Here is a 19,598-nt window from a genome sequence, read left to right on the forward strand (position 1 = left end):
TAATCCTGCATCTGTGTGTGTGTGTGTGTGTGTGTGTGTGTGTGTGTGTGTGTGTGTGTGTGTGTGTGTGTGTGTGTGTGTGTCAGTGTTAATTTCGTTAACGAAAACTATGACAGAATATATTCGTCAACAACATTTGTTTTCCTTGACCAAGATGAGACGATGACGAGACGGCACCGACGTCAAACAGTAATGGTGACGATATCAATCAGGCAATATCGTTGACGAAAACAGACAAGACTAAAATGTATTTTAAAAATTAAAAGCCCAAAATTTCTCGTTGTTTTCGTCACTTTCCAACCTTCTCTTCCCCTCTCGCTGCAGTCCTCAGTCCATCTCTGTCCTTCTTCTCTCAGTCCTCAGTCCTGACAATCGTGCTACTATAATGCATAAAGTTGGCGGTTTGCTGGTCGGGTGGTTGATTAACGCATATTTTTGCAGACCAGTGGGTGCAACTGAATCGTGCATCACTAATGAGCACAGTCAGGAGGACTCGGAGTAGCAAAGCGGTATTCTTAATCATTCAACCGGTGTTTTTCATCAGATAATGATAAGATCAAATCTGATGTGAAATAAGTTTGACTCAAATGATGTATAAAAAAGGACATTTTGACACAGGACTAAGACCAAAGGCCCCGACACACCAAGCCGACAGTCGGCCGTCGGCCAGTTTGGGGCATCAGTGAGCGTCTGTCGGCCTAGTTTTTGCGAAGTGTCCTGGACCGTCGGCTCTAGTCCGCCCATGTCGGAGGCTTTTCGGCTGATTCACCCATCGGTGAGAGAAATCACTCTGATTGGCTGTTCAGCTCAAGCGAATAAGTGCAGGGGAAGAGAAACGCAAATGAGGGAAGCAAGCCAACAAGTAAAGTCAAGAGGAAGAACACAGAAGGCTCTTCTCATTTCTCATCTTCATCTCATCTGATCATTCCAATACACGGATATTTTCACAACGACATGAACATCTGGAATGAAGCTAAGTGGTGAGCGGTGTGAAAATGGTTGGCAGACGCCACTTTGTTTCATGTAAGTATCATATCAACGGCTTGTATTATCCGCCATTGTCTGCCTTCTGTTTCCCTTTTTGAATGACAAATACAGACTACCGCCACCTGCTGGTAGGGAGAGCACATTCATCTCAAGCAGGAGCAGACCATACGTGCTAACTGGCCGTCTGCTGTAGTCTTTGCGGTGTATTCAAATGCAACTTTTTGGCCAAGACACTGGTGACTTGAGACGACGCAACAATCGGCCTTTGTCACCGCTAGTTCTCTGATGTCCATTTGGTGAGTCTGGGCCTTAAAGGTCACATATTATGCTCATTTCCAGGTTCATAGATGTATTTTAATGTTGCACTAGAACATGTTTACATGCTGCAATGTTCAAAAAACCCTTTATTCTTCTCATACTGCAGCCTGAGTCTGCCTGCCTCAGAGCCTAATTCAGCCTCTGTCTGAAAACCACTGATTCACAGCCTGTCTCCTCCCACTCTGCTCTGATTGGTCAGCGTTTTCTGTCAATCAAACTTCCTCAACAACAACAGCGTCACCCTCCCCCTCCCTCCCGGAGAAGCTCTGGAGAGAGAGACGAGTGGAGAGAGAGGAGTGGAGAGATAGCAGCTAGAATAGAGTTTATAAACCACTTTAAAGTTTATAAACCAGAAACTTCACCCAGCGCACGTTACCGGAGGAATCTGATCAGAAATCGGCGACACATGATGAACATCTGCGGTCCAGATTCCAGGTTTTCCTGACGGTTTCTCTCAGGTAAATAATACTATTTATAGCTCTGTTAGTTAACTCAGTGTTTACCTCATGCATCAACTCTGTAAACCGTAAACATACACTCTGTTTTACGTCTGTCTTTACAGATCCATCTGTGAGAAATGACCGACAGAATCATCCCAGAGGAGAGCAGATAGCTGAAAGCAGATGGGAGATACAGAGCTAACCCCATTAGCTACATGCTACCGCTATGAGACGGTGTGTAAACACAGCGACCATCAGGGTGGAAAATAGAAGATGTGAAACAGTAGTCAGTTCATTATTTCTGCTAAAAGATAAATGTATGGAAGATCAGAGTAATGGTATATTATTTACAGTAGTAGCTGTCTCTGTGTTACCATGACTACAGACCACCGGAGCTTAGCTTACCATAGTTTACCAGAGCTGAAGACTTTCTCCTGTACCATGTCACATAACTAACTAACAGGTGAGATGATTACAAATGCTGTGAATAATTAATATTGTCATCTGTCAACTCAAATAAAGTTTGACTGTGAAACAGAAATGTGTTGTGTTGCTTACAAGTCACTATTTACTACCTGTACTCTGCTACATGCATGACATCAAATATATATAATATATAAATATCATCTGTTTAAACAGTGTAATTACATAAAGCCTTTGTGAAAGAACATGTTATATTTAGATGATGGGAGTACATGAAGCCTGTTCTGCTGGTTCTTGCAGACTTTGCTCAAGTTAGGTTGAGGAGGAGAGACAGTGACGCGCTGTGGGGCGGGGTCAGCTACTGAAGGTTCTCTCTGGTTCGACCAGGAAACCCTTACATGGCTTGCATTTCTCTAATGACGTCAGAAGAGAAGGAAAAAAAGCGATTTTTTTTTCTGCACCCATTTCCGGACAAACGGAGGAGGAGAAAAAGAGAGAGGATGGTCTTTTATGATACTATGGTGGCCTGTAGACACACTGGGGACAGATATTGATGTTTAAAAGACATGGAAAAGTGCATTTTGCATAATAGGTGACCTTTAAGACTAGGGATGCACCGATACCGATACCAGTATCGGCCATTCAGTTAGAGACAACTTCTCGGGAAGACATACCCACAATCCCACTCTTGCCCAAATGTCCCGCAGATACCTCTCAGCACCATGCAGTAGTGTGGACAGTAAAAGACTGTGTTGAGCCCAATGTCACATATTGTAGATGAAAACAGAAACAGGCTCACAGCTGATAATATAGAGAAGCTTCATTTTATCAAAAAGAACCTGCCTCTCACTTTTTTCCGAAAAAGTACCCAGTCCAACTCCTCACAGACGGCACTAACATATGATCACATATCATTTCACTTGTTTTGCTATAGTTGTATGTTGTGTGGTACTGAAATCCACTGAATGTGTTTAGGGTTACATTTAAGTGAAATGTGTGGCAGTGCCATGTTTGTTCAGGAAAACACAAAGTTGAATGTTAAAATGTCAGCAACAGCATCGGCCTGTATATTTAATTTGTTACAGTCGGAAAGTGTGGAGCGTCTGATGAAAATAAAACATGTTTTCAAAGTCATTGTTAGAACTGTCATGGTGTTATTAAGTACTCGTATCGGTACTCGGTATCAGCGAGTACCCAAATGTAGGTACTTGTACTCGGTCCGAAAAAAAGTGGTATCGGTGCATCCCTACTTAAGACCAAATAAAAAAACAGCTGACAAAATTAAGAGAAAACATTTTCACTAAAAATTGATTAAAATGACTTTTCAGCGACAAAAACTGCCCTACGTTTTCATAGACGTCTTTATAAAACTACGACGGATAAAAATGCGACTAAAACTGATCAGCATTTTCATCTCAAGACCAAATCTAAAATAGCTGCCAAACTTCACAACGGTGTGTGTGTGTGTGTGTGTTAAAGACCTGCTCATGTGATACCAGTGGAAAATAGAGCATAGAGTGTCTATTGTGAAAGTCATCTAACCTCTCTGCACAACAGGTGCACAGCGCCAGCCTTCTCACCAAAACAACAGCGGCTACAGCTACAGCCTTTGTGTGTGTGTTTGTGTGTATGAGTGTTTGTAATGTGTGCAGACACAGTTTCCTGGGCAAGTTAGTAACAGTCCATATCAGTATCAAGGTTGTTTTTTCAATCTTCACAGCAGCCGTTGTCGCTAACCTCAGTCCTTCTCTCAGGGGATCTGGGACTAACAACTCTATGACTGTTTGCATATCAAGAGAAACTACCACACAGCACATTGTGTGCACTGTAAAGACCAACATGCAACAATAAATAATTATGATGAGAAGAAGAATATTCATAATCTGTTACTTTACCGATCCCGGAAAGACAAAAGGGTTATCAGTGGTCAGGGTCTGAGACAGAATGGACGCTTGGGACTTCGACACAGCTTCCCAAACTGTCTCCAGCCACAAAGCCACCGTTCAGCCCAAATCTAATCCATTTAATACTCCCTGGTGGCAGTTTACAATTTGTTTGTGAATAGTTGAGATGAAACTTTAATGAGGTCTGACGGAAAGTGGGTCCCTGAAGGGACAAATATCAAGATAGAGTGAAGAAAAACTAGAACATGGTAAATGTGGATGTTAAAGGGATAGTTTGGGTGTTTTGAAGTGGGGTTGTATGAGGTACTTATCAATAGTCAGTGTATTACCTACAGTAGATGACTGTCGGCAGTTTGGAGAAACAGACAGGAGTTACTGTACGGAAGCAAAACCTATTTTAGACACCTAAAAAAAACAATAGCAGTGTAAGTGTATGCTATATTTAGATTCTTTTTGCTGCTTTACTTTGCCGTGAGACAGCTATACAGTCTATGTTTCCCATGGGATAAGCGGTTACAGATAATGGATGAATGAATGTTTGCTACTGACCATGTATAGCTAATGGATAGTAGTTGCCAGTGGCAGCCATGATACATTCAGGGGGACAGCACAGTAAAGGCTACTGTTTTGGAGCGGTGAAGAAGAATTGATTTCCGGTTAAACAAAAAAAAATTCTAGGTTAATAAATTATGGAATCGGATTGGTGCATAGACTGGCGTACTCGCCAATGCCCAATCCCGAATTTTGGGCAGTGACAGATGCATTCCCGATACTGGCGGGAGTCTGGCGGCTTTGAAGAGAGCATAGATGGAAACAACGGTTTCAGTTGCACGTAGGAAAGGGCTGTCTGACGGCAAGGTAAAGCGGTGAAAATATTCTAAATATAGAGTGTACTTAAAGTGATATCGCTTTTTTTAAGGTGGTTAAAATCTGTTTTGCTGCTGTCCCCGTCTACAGCAGTACATTGCTTTGCTCCCGTGCGGTAACTCCTGTATGTTTCTCCAAACCGACAGCATGCCGACCATCAGCTACTGTAGGTAATACACCGACTATGGCTAAGTACCTCATACAACCCCACTTCAAAACACCCAAATTATCCTTTTAACATGACCTGAAAACACTGGCGAAGCACACTCAAAATATGAGAAAATAAGACTGAATTTGCAGAAGAACTTACTGAGACAAAAAATAATGGAAAATGTCACAACTATAGACCCAATGTAAGATTAAAACAAACATTAAGATATATGCCCCATTTCCCAGATATGACAACGCACTGACATATCTATCAGCTGGCTTTTTGAACAGCGGAAGTTTGACATTCATTAGCGATGATTTTCGAATAATCAACAAATTCCCAGTGATTTTCAAAGAGTATTTTTTTGTTTTGCTTGGAATGCACATCCCTACCATCTATTGATACCTCAGCTGATTGTGGAGTCAGGTGTCTGAAGACAGGCCTGTAAACATGAAGTCTTGTGATGTGGGTGCTGTGGATGAGAGGCCCTGTAGTCAGGCCCTGGGCTGCGGGATGGAGGTCATCTGCAAGGAGATGAGGATCACCTGAGCTCCCAGTTACAAACAGCCTCTTCTTTATATGCACATCACATTGAGACTGGAGGTGTCTAATGCCGAGTTCACACTACAAGACTTTCAAAGTGGTCGGATCGATGTACTGTTCACACTACACAGCTTGCTGTTTTCTAATCGGGGGGGGGGTTCACACTACATGACTGACCGGCGACAGAAGGGGTCACACACTACACGATCTTTCACCGGGAGGAATCCCCCATGAGGTCTCCAAAATATGTTTTGTCACAAAAACACAGGCGAAATCCACGGTAAATGACGCGATACCATACGCGAGACACATTGCTGATGTTGTCGGCAGATGTGTTTACTATTTTTTCCTCTAGGTGCAACGACAACTTTGCTCCGTGTTGCAAATGTAACACATACAGTAAGTCCCTATTCTTTTACACTGTGATGACCTCCAACAACAATGGAAAAGACCCCAAATGTCTGTATGTGTATAAGACTTGTTACAGGCGACCCCGCCTCCCCAAGGTTTCCCCTCAACCCAAGTCTCGCGCTCTCATTGGCTGTACCTCGTGGTCGGAGTCTCTGACAGGTCCAGATATTCAGCATTCTAGATATACGTAACATTGACACTCTCAAATCTCGTCTCAAAACACATCTCTTTAAACTATTATATTCACTCTGATCATTATCCATCTGGTCCCACGAATCTTCTGTACATAATGATTTTATACACTGTAAATTTGTTTTGTTAATTTCATTATTTATTGTTACATTGTTATCCATTTTTCACTCTGCCTTGTAAGGCGCCCACAAATAAAAAATGGAATGTATCTGGAATGTGTCTGCGAGGCATCGGCGAGCCGCTCAGTTTGCGTTACACATAACCAACGTTGATCTGCCTCTGATCTGGGGCTTTTGTCGGGGATCTCCAAAAACTGTCCGGGAGCGGAAAATCAGGGCTATTGTTGTGTAGTGTGAACTAGATATAACAAAGGTGTTTCTTCAGGATGCTTTTGTGAACTCTCTCTAAAGGCCCAGACACACCAACCCAACATCAAAGAAGTAGCGGCGAAAAAGGCTGCCCATTAAGTCGCCTCACGTCGTTTTTGCACCGCAAAGACTACAGCCGAGGGCCAACTACCACGTACGTTCTGCGCCTGAGTGAGATGAAATAAACCGGAAGACGGAGGACGGTGGATATATAAGCCAAGGTTACGATACGCACATGAAATAAAGTGTCGTCTGCCGACCATTTACACACCACTCTCACTCAGCTTCATTCCAGACGGCCATGTCGTGAAAATATCTGCATATTGGAATGATCGGCATTTGCTTGCTTTCCTCACGTCCGTTTCTCTTCTCGTGCTCTGATTCGTTTAAGCTGAAAAGACAATCAGAGTGATTTCTCTCACTGACAGGCTCCGCCGCCAATTCAACTCGTTGAATCGGCCGAAAAAACCCTGACACAGACAGCCTAGAGCCGACACAATGAGAAAACTAGGCCGACGGACGCTCACCGACGGCCCCAAACTGTCCGACGGCCCCAAACTGTCCGACGGCCGACCGTCGGCTTGGTGTGTCGGGGCAGTAACACCTAGTCGGTTATTGATGGACTGAGATGTTTTACTCTGCCTTTGAGCTCTCAAGGCTCACAAATAAAGCTAACAAATAAAAAGAAGTGAATAGATTTGTCTTTATTGTGAAGTTTTTTCCTCACCCACAGGGGGGTGAGGAGGTTATTGGGGGCTCGCAGGTGAAAGAATTACAGTCTGGAAAGCCCAGGGAGCATCTGAAGGACTGAGGTTTTGGTAGCTACGCAGCATTTGCCATGTAAATCTACTAAGAGCATTAACATAGCACTGGGCTACACTACAGACAGGAGGGTTCATAGTGGGGGGGTGCCCCTTAATCTGCAACTGCACATAACTACAACACGAAGACAAGCTGAACAGTTCCAGTTTCTGATCATTTTAAACTGCTGACAGGAAAAGGATTCTCCTCAGATCTACACCAATTAACATCGTTAAAGACGAGCATGCCGACAACGATACCCTTCTATTGTATCAACACACTCTCTAGAACAACTCCCGACATCTTCCTCTCACGCTGCTGCTCATCATATGACCCAGGAGGGAGGCTTAATGTGCATATGACAGCGCTCCAGAGAATGAGTGTTCCAGTGTTTTAACGTGCACTCTTCCCCCTACGCTGCATGGATAATGCTCCCTTTGTCCCTGAGTGCCAACACACACACACACACACAGACACAGAGACACAGACACACAGACACACACATAGACACACACGCACACACACAGGGCTCCACTGTATTGGCACTCAATTGACAAGAGAGTGAAATCAACTCCTTTTGGTGTTTTTGGCTGTGGGTTGCTACTGGGACATCTGGGGAAACAGAGGTGTGTAAGAATTACTGCAGTGATTCTAGTAGGATCACAACATTATAATGACACAGTTAATAATATAGATGTTACAAACCTGCAAATCAAACCTACCGCAATCAAGTGACTTACAATCAGTGACTAGCCAGAGGCTGTGCTTATTACCACGACACTCTCTCACACAGCTGCTGATAGACATACTGGCTGTTGCAGTGGTTAGATAGAAGACAAGACTAAAGGCCGTTACACACGGGGGTGTGACGAATAAACAACACGAAAATGCAAAATACTAGGGATGCAGCGGCACCGATACCAGATCGGATATCGGGCCGATACTGACTCAAATAGCTGGATCAGGTATCGGTGACAATGGGGCCAACCTATTCAATTCAATTCTGTTTATATACTATATACATTTTATACTGGAATTTAAATTCCCCGTTTTAAGTTTTGACCAATTTGTTGCTGCATTAATAAGATTTACTCGTGAATTGTAATTCCTGATCATTTTGAAGATTTTTTACCAGGTTGCTGGTGTACGATTTATTATTTTAATAATAATATAACAATTCAGCAAATGTATATCTATGTATTTATTTGTTAGGAAAGCAATATTTAAGTCAAGTCTGATGTTGCCTTACACATAAAAGAATATTATCTTACAGGAATACATTTCCCATGCTCTGTGGAAATGAACATTCTCTGTATGTACAGTATATGTATGTTTTACAAAGGGTTTAACCTGAGCCAGGCATTACAACAAAGAGAGTAATCATATCACATCCATACATGGTCAGTAGTAAACAGCTGTTAAATAAGAATTGTATATGAGGCTATGCTACAGTATGTACTCTCACTCTGCGTATTAATAGATGTCATGTTAATAATCCATGATGATCAATCAGCTGGCATTATATGCTCATAGGCTGTGGTCTTTTGCAGGTCAGCAGACAACCCTGAGTGGACAAAAGGGAACTGAGGGAAGTGAATTTCCTGCCTTGCCTTTTCCTCTCCTCTGCTGAGACTAACTGCTAAGAGGAGGTACTCTTCTGGGCTCGGAGCAGGGAGAGGCACGACTTGGCTCCTGCAATGTGTTTGTTTGGTAAGATTAATGTGCTCCTTTGCTTCAAGAGTGACTTGCCATCCAAATGAGTTTGGCTTAGTAGCTCAGTCTGTGCCATGCTAATCATTTGCCTCCATTGAGTGGGTAGTTGCTTTGGTGCAGGGGGACACTTTGCATTTAAACGGTCTGAGTGTTATGAATTTCTTCCATTGTGTGACAGTTTAACCATGTGGAATGCAACTAACTAATGCCTAATGATCTTTTAGAAGTTATTTTTTGTAAACAATGTCTGGTAGTTCTTTCCCGACAAATATTTCTAATTAACCTCTTAAAAAACAGATGCAATTCTGTCTTTTCACTTTTAAAGCATGAAGATACTGGCATCATATGTAACTAAAACCTAAGGTATCCATTGATACCAACCATGGCATTCTTCAATTTCAAAGGGGTCTCTTGACCTCTGACCTCCAGATATGTGAATGAAAATGGTACCCACGAGTCTCCCCTTTACAGACATGCCCACTTTATGATAATCACATGCAGTTTAGGGCTAAAACCATTCAGTTTTTTGCATGCAGTATAAATGTGTTATTTTCACCTATTCTAAAAATGATGCATTTGAATATTTCTGCATACAGGGATCCCTAGACAGTCTTGAATTCCATAAATTGGGTATCACTGTAAAGCTGAGACTCTTGTGGATCCAATGAGCCCAACTGTATTCATGTGTGATGATGTTAGTCCCCATAGTAGCCATATAGTGCACAATGTCAAGTTTCAGGTTGGTGCTAAATTGACTTCTTGCAGATAAACAAAAGTACCAGACAGTATGCACAAGCAACAGTAGCCACCGTGGATGAATGAACTGAGACAATGAGGTACCGCTCACTCATTGTCTCTTCATTCATAAGTTTGATTCATACAGGAAGTCAAACTTCAACAGCACATGCAAGTAAAAAGATACTGCTGTTGATACAGCTGTACACTGGTTTGGTCGATGATCACGATCTCTCAGGGGTTCAACAACACCACAGCAAGCACCAAAGCTTTTCCCAAATATGTAACTGTGGAAACTGTTGTGATTAGGTGTTGATCATACCGACGCTCAATTGACATTACTTTGGAAAGATGTACTGTGTGGATTCACTGAACGTGACAACAACTCTTGGTCTCAATTTGACTTGATCAATTCAATTGTTATTTTCACCAACTTCCATCATAAATCAAAATGTACATATACCACTGAATTTAATTAATTTAAGCTGTTTAAAATTAAAATTTACAATGTTTTCAATTAATTCTTTTTTTTAAATCATCCTGCATACACAACATATGCAATTGTTTGTTACTTGCTGTCTACTTGTTGCTTCAATATAGTGTGAGACACCCCAGAAAAAAACCTCTTTTTTTCATGCATTGATCAATTTTGAGATTTTGGGCTATTTTGCTTCCATAACGTGTTTTCTTTCACACTAGTGGGAAGAAAACAATCAAAAATACACATTTAGGTGTTTATTTTACTACTTTGTCTATTTGCGTCTGTAGATTTCTCCTAAATTCACCAAAAGTTAGCATAAGGTAATGCCTCATTTGCATATTTAAACATAAACTTTTGGAAAACTTGTATTACAAATAAAGAATTGTCTTAATGTGAGTAATCATGGTTGTGTCATGGTGATATCTGTTAGCTGTTTTATATTTTTAATCTATTCACCTGTAGTGTCTTGCAAAATGTATGGAATTTTACAATCCATATCTTTAAAGGCCGTTTTCTATATGTTTTTTCTCAGACTCTGAGCCAGAATCTTCTACTTCAGCAGCACTTCCATCCACCAAACTTTCCAGGTTGATTCCTATCTATATTGTGAAGGTTTTCACAGAGGGGTTTGTTCATATATCATTCATAGCCTGATTCATAAAACATTTTATTCCTAAAAACACGTTGAAAATAGATTTTTTTTAATGGGTGTTGACAGTATTTTCTGAATTATGTGATTAAAAGAGATATCCACAATTCCCTCATAAAAACCTTTAACTAATATTTCAATAAAATGAAACAAGAATTTTGAACCTGGTTTTATCCAGTGTTCACATTTCTGTTCTGGTAATGTATGCAAATGAGTATATATTTGATAGGATAATACCTCATTTGCATATTTAAACATACATTTTCCATCAACTTGTAATACCAAAAAATATTGTCTTGATGTAAGTAATCAACTGGGGAGGTTTCATGGTGATATCGAGGCTATTAGTTAAATGTTTTACACTGTTCACCTGGGGTGTCTCCCCTTAAAGCATTATCAAAATAAATTGCAAACATTCCCCTTATCCTTAGCATCAAATGCTTGGTCAGATATTTAAGCTGGTTTATTTATTCTTTGATTAGATATTTTCCTAATCTAAATCAGTAAACATGGGTATCAAAAAAGGGATTGTTTTAGTATCAGTACCAACAGACTGATAGAAACCAGTCTGATATTGACCATCGTTAACCTCTTCCTGCTGGCATAAAGGCCACATTTGGAATTGATTGTTCATTCCAGTTCCTGTCATGTACAGAAGCTGACCTCTCCTACAGAGAGGGTGTAGATCTATGATGTCATCGCAGCATGAGAATATTACGGGTCACACCTAGGGCAATAATCAGAATATTGCTATACCATGCTATTGACGAATCAACACAGGGGATGGCAAACAACCGCTATGTTCATGTTGTTTTCTTTTTTGGATTCTTTGCAAAAGGGAGCGCCGCGTATACACCATACTACAAACGCCACAGGCGTGACGACATGCTGAGCGTCAATTCTGCGCTGAGCACTGCACGTTTGGTGTTTTTTTTTCAGTCGCCATGAGTTGAAAAATAGTCAGCTTTGGGTAAAACGCTGCGCTCGTCACTGTCAATTTTTTACCCAGTCGTCCGATCACAATGGAGGAGGGTAATAGTGCTGAACAACAACAACAAGGGAGGAGAAATGAATACACATAGACCAGCGGGTCTGTCCTCTCTCCCTACATGCTTCAGGCTTCCCTTCATTCAGAGAAAGTACTCTACCCATGGATGTATAAAGAGAACTGGATACAACGTTGGAAGCGAGGCCCCGTTCATTCCTATGAAAGTTGCTCAGTGGCGCATTAAGAAAAAATGGCTCGACTTCCGTCTGGAAGGTACCCGGATCTTGGGCACATGGAACATGCGCAGTAGCATCCGCTCAGTCACATGACTCTGTCACGGGGTCCCAACGTCACGCCGTCGTCACGGCTTGCGCTCCAGACTCGGTCTGGGTCTCATTCACATGAACGGAGGAAGGGAAATAACTCTGGATTCGGCTATTAGTGCGTTTTACAACTTTTAAAACCTAGTTTATTTACCTCAAAAAAAATTATGTAATGTAAGTCTATGGGGGAAAAAAGTAATTTTGGGCCCAATGGCATCACGTGACGGACACGGTAGTTGCAGTACCGCCGTTTGGCCACTACGAAAGTTGGGATCAACGGCCAGCGCTCTACCCGGGGGCTTGACTCTACCTTGTGCCGTCATTTTTACTCAGGCGAATATTCCGTTTCATAGCAACCAGACTCAACCAAAGAGTCTCAGCTAAAAAAAACGCTGCGCCTCATTGTCCTTCTGTATTCTGCATTTAATAATACACAATTAGTTTTAAAACTCTGTCATCTTTGTCATTTAAAAAGCAACAATACACCTAATAATAGCCTAACAATAAAGCATATTTATATAGCAATAAAAGCAGGATAAATTTAGTAATTTGCAAAAAAGAAATGGCAATAATACTGCATGTCGTGCTGTTGAGCCAATCATTATTACTGCAGGGGAAGTTCCTTCACCACAACAGTCCTGATCACGCCAATGTGAAAGCTAACAGGTAACCTGGCTGAGTGAGGAGCTGGTTCTGTAGGGGATGAGGTATTTAACACACAGTAGCGAGAGGGAACAAGACGAATGGAAGGTACAGCAATGGAAACTCCCATGGTCTACCCTAAAGGCTTTAGCAACATGTTACGACATGACATAAATTATTAACACATTGCTTTGTGACCTGTTGCGCCTGTCATTCAACATTTAACCGGTAACAAGTGGAATGTCAACAAGTTGGAAAATACTGAGGAGTGGCAAACACTGCACATGTATACACATCGTGCTGTTTCCTAATCCCCACTCCCAGAAATTAATTAAATTGGGTTATTTTGTTACCTTCACAAAACTAATTTCCAGTCTAAGCCCCATGTTGGATACCACTAATTTTGATGGGATAAAATTCGTAGAGGCTGGTAAAAAAATAAAACTGGTGCAAAACCCAGCAGTAGTTCTAGGTTATTAAATATGCTTCAATGAGGGTCTGCTTGTGTGAAGAACATGAGGACCAGTGAGGATTAAGAGGAATACTGTTGCTTTGAGCTTTAAAAGTACAAAAACACCTAAATGAATTTCATTGGAAAATAGCTTTGCGGCAATATATCTACAAACCCCTTTCATTAAAAGGACAACAAGGCAATTGTAAACTATCGATTTTTATGTAGATTGCTTTTGTAATCTTGGATCTCAACTTGTTTAGTTTTAGTTTGTTTTCAAGGTGCAGTTTTTGTTTTTATTTTCTAGAAACAATTAGTTTAGGTTTCATGTTGTGTGTTTTCTGTTGACGTCTGTTAAGTAATTCTTGAACTTCAAGTCCTGCACACACAATCCTAATCTGAAAAGAACAAACCATGCATTCACGATTTAGCTGCATGAGCATGACATAACAGGTGACATTCAAACGGCAGTTTTCTTGGTGACTTTCAGATTAGGGCTGCAACCACCGATTATTTTCATATGTCGATTAATCTGTTGATAATTTTCCGGTTGTTTGGTCCATAAAATGTCAGAAAATGGTGAAATATATTTCCCAAAGCCTAAGATGACGTCCTCAAATGTCTTGTTTTTTCCAAAACAAGACATTTTCAAAGACTATTTCTCTGTAACTTTAGTTCAGATAGTATTGTAGTTCACATTCACACAGGTTTTCAATGTCTATGCCAGCTCTTTATCATTTTTTAGGGATGCACCAATCTGACTTTTTCGGTCCCGATAGCGATACCTGGGCTTTGGGTATCGGCCGATACCGAGTACCGATCCGATACCAGCGTTTAATTAATAAGCTTTATGCCTCACTGTGTGGAAGTGACTGGGATTGTTCTTTTAAGTGTAAGGAAACATCAGCCCTTGTTTAAACATTACTCTTCTAACCTTGTACACAAAATGTGACAAATATATACGTAGATGTTTACATAAATACAAACATTTACTGAATTGATATTTATTATTAAAATAATAAATCGTTCACTTGCAACTACCTATATAATGCATATGGTATAATACATAGAATTGAACTGAACAGCCCTATTGTCACCGATACCCGATCCCTTATCAATATCAGAGCATCCCTAGAATTTTTGGTTCAGTTGACAATGATTTTTTACAAATAGCTTTATATTTCATGGTTCCAAGACCAAGTCCAAAGGCAGTCGAGACCTATTCAAGACCATAATGGGCACTAGTGTCTTTCCAATGCTAATATAGAGATTAAGGAGTTAGGATGGACAGAAATAATCTATATATGAACAATATGAATCTATCTTCTAACATCAAACTAACCAATGCACAGAATTTAGGTTTGAGGACCATTACAGGTTACTACAGGCTCCAGGTATGTTGAGGAAGAGGCAGAGGTTTGTGTTTTTTCAGCAGACAGGAACAACTTGACACGTTCTCAATAGCCGAGCCCGAGACCAAGACAATTCAGAGTCCAACAAGGTACGAGACCAAAGACAAGTGCAAAACTTTAAAAAAGTGGTCTCGAGATCGGACACAAGACCAAGACTGGACTCGAGTACTACAGCCCTGTCCAAACAACACACTGGTCTGTAGACATTTTAATTTTAGGACTGTCCTGCTCTCTGACATACCAGCCTCTGTATCACAGATATCTTTCAACCAATCTCAGTATCAAACTGAAGAGCCACATTAACACATTATAAAGCATCATCACCACCTGTATCATGCCCAGTCACACATTGTTACAGTGATGAGGAGTTACCCTGTGACTTGGACCTTTGGCTGAGGGGGCAACTTGTTACATATGGTACCCACTCATACCTCACAATAGGTAGGTGTAATGACAGCGGGAGGGAAAAGTGCATACTAATGTACAGGAGCAAAGCTGAGAGTTATGAGTGTTATGAGCTCCTAAAGCTAAACACTGTGGATCTAACAGCTTTCATGTCATCAGGTTGCCTGTTGGTACCATAGATTTAACACAGGCTTAGTGTCCGTGCATTCAAGATTTAAAGCTGGAGTAGGCAGATTGGAGCAAATATGATTTAAAAAAAGTTATTTTTATGAAACGGTCACTATGTCCTGACAGTAGTGCATGAGACAGATAATCTGAAAAACAATCATGTGCCTCCGTGTCCTCCGGTGCTCCTGATGGCATCTGTAAGATTTCAGAGCGCGGAGGAAAACCAGTCAGAGCTGATCTGGAGCCTTGCTGTCTCTGAGCAGAAACATCTTGTAGTGTACTGTTTAGCTGTTAAATGAGAAAGTATGCTCCGGCTGGTGGGCGGTGCTTGATATTTCCTCAACTGATCTCAACATGGCGTCCGGATCACATCCGGATCAGGCATTACAGTAACAGAATATTGATTCATATTTGATCAGCCCTGCCTAGTTTGACCGGAGTTCGCGAGTGATTCAACAGCTACCTCTGTTGAATGAACAGCCAATAGGAAAGATCTCTCTCTGAAATGACCTGTGATTGGCCAAAGTCTTCCGTCATAGATTCTTTTAAAGCCTGAGAACAGAGCCATGAGGAGGAGCAGAAGTCTAGTTTTGTCTCAGAACACTTGAATTACAATATGCTGATTTTTTTGCCCAATGATGGCAAAAATATTCTGCCTACTGCCGCTTTAAAGTGGCAGTAGGCAGAATATATATATATATATTTTTTTTTTAAATCTAGCCCGTGACGGGAGACTTTGACCATTCACAGGTAATTTCATTGAGAGACCGGTACTTGGCGTTCCTTCAAGAGATTTCCAACATGGCTGCTGGGTCACAAACTTTTCATTTTACAGCTAAACCGTGCACTACAAGATGATTCTGAAAACATTTGAGGAGAGAAATAGGCATTATAGTAACAGAATATTGATTCAGATTTCATCAGTGCTGCCTAGTTTGACTCGTGAGTGATTGACAGCCGGCTCTCATAGACAGCAGATCTCAGATCAGCTCTGACTGCTTGTTTTCCTCCGGTCTGTGAAATCTTGCAGATGCCGTTAGGAGCACCGGAGGACACAGAGGCACATGATTTTTTTCAGGTTACCTGTTTCATGTACTACTGTCAGGATATAGCGACCGTTTTATAAAAATAACTTTTATTAAATCATATTTGCTCCAATCTCACCTACTTCAGCTTTAATACTGGATGACCACTGTGGGATAGTAGCTGCATACAGCAGCCATCACCCAAACTTTCATATAGTTCAGTAGAACAAAAGTAGGCCTACCATTGACCTAATAAGGATGTAAACACACAAATCAGTTTCAATTGACACCCAGTGTGCCAGTATAGCACCATAACAACTGTGAATGTGTCACTGAGCAAACACAGACTGCACTGTGGTGGTGAAGTAATGAAGAGCGTGGCAATAATAGGTGTGTCATATGGAATCAAATGAGAGAGCAGTGTGGCTGCTATTAGTCACGAAGCTGAATGTGATCACTGAGGTTCAAATTTGTATTGGAGGCGGCAGAAAGCAAAACCACACACAAATCACTGATTGGTTTGCATAAATGAGGCTTGACTGAAAATCAATGTTGAGGTTTTCAAGCTAAACTATAGTAGTGCGCATTGACTGTAACTGTGGGTCCCAAGAGTTGCTGGTATCCAAGGTGGCTGCATAAACTTTAGTGATGGGAATTCCGGCTCTTTAAGTGAGCCAGATCATTTGGTTCAGCTCACCAAGAAGAGCCGGCTCTTTCAGCTCCCAAACGGCTCTTCGTTTTACCACTTCTGCCTTTTATAATTCAGCCAAATTTAGCGCAGTTTTGACCTATGATTAGTATGTGTGCACATATATCACTTAAATTATTCAATATAATTATACTAAACCTTATAATTTCGAGAATATCATAATTTTGCATGCTGCTTCGTTTCCGACTGTCACTCATCTTGTCTGCTATTCGCGCACCGCACTCCTCTCTCTCTGTCTCTCCTCTTCTCCCTCCTGCTCTGTACCTGTAGACCGTCAGCGCGCCCCCGCCCCTCCCTGCGTGATGGTATGATCCTTGTCTGTCATCACCTGATTGGTCGCACGGACGTCACTAACACAACATTCATGGTACGTGTCCACAGAGGCGTTTTTTATCGTGAGGGGATGCGCGATTCCCAACAATGGACGCTTGGTGGGCGTGTCGCTAGACACAGGCTGTCCCCACCTGATTGGACAAACGCTTTCCCGCCATTGGCTGCTGCCCCCAGCTTTCAAACCAGAAACAGTATGGAGGCCCGTTTGGAAACTTTCTTCTCTTATTTCACGAAAATAGTTCACCGAAATGTGTTTCTGAAAACATTTGAGGCTAGAAATAAACCATGCAGTTGATGAATCTGTCTTTATTTTGGATCAACAACATTTATTTTGAAAGATTCTCGGGAGTTTCAAGAGGTGGCGAGTCGCGTCGGACGCCCGTGATTTGCATAAAGTAGACAAGCCCTCAACTTTATGCAAATGAGGAGCAGGCGCCGTTACGCTCTGTTTCTCGAATCGCGCCACCACGCTACCAGAATGCATTTCGCGGCTGCTTACATAGACAATGAATGGGAAGCGTGGAAAGCACGGAGCCTGTGGACAAGTACCATCAGTCACAGTCAGTGCATGGAGTGTCCGTTGCGTGGAGAAGATCATCCTATTGTTCGGCCTTGAATTAATTGAAGAAAAAAGAAAAGAAAAAAACGTCTCTCGGACGGGAGCCGGCTCTTATCGTTCACTTAAAAGAGCCGGCTCTTTGAACCGGCTCGTTCGCGACCGACACATCACTAATAAACTTGCAGCCAGAGTACAGTATGTGCTTCGAATGGGATATTTGCGCTCTGGTAAATTGTCAGACCTGGCAACCCATTCCCTCTATTTCCCTCCGTCAACATGCTCCATAGTGGGTCATAACAAGTACCAACAAGCACTTTATAAAGTGTCTTTCTCCTTCACAAGTGTACTTTGTCAGAGTCTGTAAGGATGCTAAATGAAAGAATGGTTCATATATTTCTAGAAAAGTTCTGATTAATGAGATATGATGTGTAGTTCAAGAGCAACAGTGAGTTGCCAGATTTTCGAATTGAGTTTAATCTTTTCCTACTAAATAAAGTCCATAATACGAGCCTGTAATCTCTAATCCGGGTTATAATTTAGTTTGGTGGTTGTGTGGTGAAACCCACCTCCTCTGTGTGCTTCCTCAGAGCCTTCTCTCTCTCGTACTGGGTGACCAGCTGCTCGTTGTCCTCCCGCAGCAGCTCCAGCTCCACTTCGTGCTCCTGGTTCACCGCGAACACCGAGTCCAGGTTCTCCAGCACGGCGACGACCAGCGGCATCAGCTCCTTCACCACGTCCTCTCCGTACCGCTCGATCAGACGCTCAAACTCCCGGTATATCGAGCTGGCCAGACCGGAGACCCGCTCGGACATCATGGTCGAGCTGCCAGAGTCATCCTGATACAGGACGACGTCGTCCAGCTCCATTTTATTCACTTCTTCTGTCCTCAGCTACCTTACTAACGAGCTATAGCAGCGAGCTTCAGCTGGACGGAGGCTGCTACTCTCAGAGCAACAACACAGTGCTCCTAGAACATAGCCAGACTGGTGTGTACCGGACAGAAGAGACCATGGACTTCATAAACTAAGTGTGTACTCCTTTAGTGGTCTGGACGGTTGACTTTAACTGCTTGCTAGCCTCGTAACTAGCCTGGTTGCTAGCGGGACTGAAAAGTCTTCACTTGTCTCCTGATTAGTTTCCCTGTCCAACAGATGAGCTCCTGCTGCTGCCTTCAAGGGCTGTCGGAAAGACGGGGACGCACGCAGTGAAACGTCACAGCAGAGTAGTAAACACAACAGAAACAACGTTAGATTGTAGTTTATCTCAGTAGTTACCGGATATAAAGTGTACAGTGTACACAACAATATTAAAAGCACTACAGTGTTGTAAAAATATCGGAGGGCTACAGTACTACAAGGTTGCGAATGAGTGTCATAAAGAAGCACTATCAGCTCAATAGTTTCTATTGTTAAAGCTTCATTTCATGTGTCCTGTTGCTCATATATATAGTTACTGTTATGTGACGTTTAGGGGCGGAGAACAAACCGTATCAACAACGGATTAAAAGAAATTCAAACTGTTTATTTGTAACTGTCTTTCTTTACAGACGTGATGGGGTGATGTGAGTTTCTAATAGTTTTATGTTCCACTTTTGTCACAT

The 19,598-nt window shown here is 41.8% G+C and overlaps 1 protein-coding gene across 4 annotated transcripts in view; it reads right to left on the reverse strand.

The window, feature by feature from the left end:
• The window catches only part of spag9b (sperm associated antigen 9b), a 66,380-nt gene extending 46,993 nt beyond the window's left edge, over window positions 1–19,387 (reverse strand). For 3 of the 4 annotated variants that reach the window (XM_074619835.1, XM_074619833.1, XM_074619834.1), the window contains exon 1: window positions 18,565–19,387. In XM_074619835.1, the coding sequence (XP_074475936.1) occupies window positions 18,565–18,864 (300 nt within the window). In that variant the 5' untranslated portion in view covers window positions 18,865–19,387. The remainder of the gene's footprint in view (window positions 1–18,564) is intronic. The other variant, XM_074619832.1, reaches the window with a different exon arrangement.
• Window positions 19,388–19,598: the final 211 nt, after the last annotated feature.

The sequence above is a fragment of the Sebastes fasciatus genome, chromosome 20, assembly GCF_043250625.1.
Source record: "Sebastes fasciatus isolate fSebFas1 chromosome 20, fSebFas1.pri, whole genome shotgun sequence".
In the NCBI taxonomy this organism is placed as follows: domain Eukaryota; kingdom Metazoa; phylum Chordata; class Actinopteri; order Perciformes; family Sebastidae; genus Sebastes; species Sebastes fasciatus.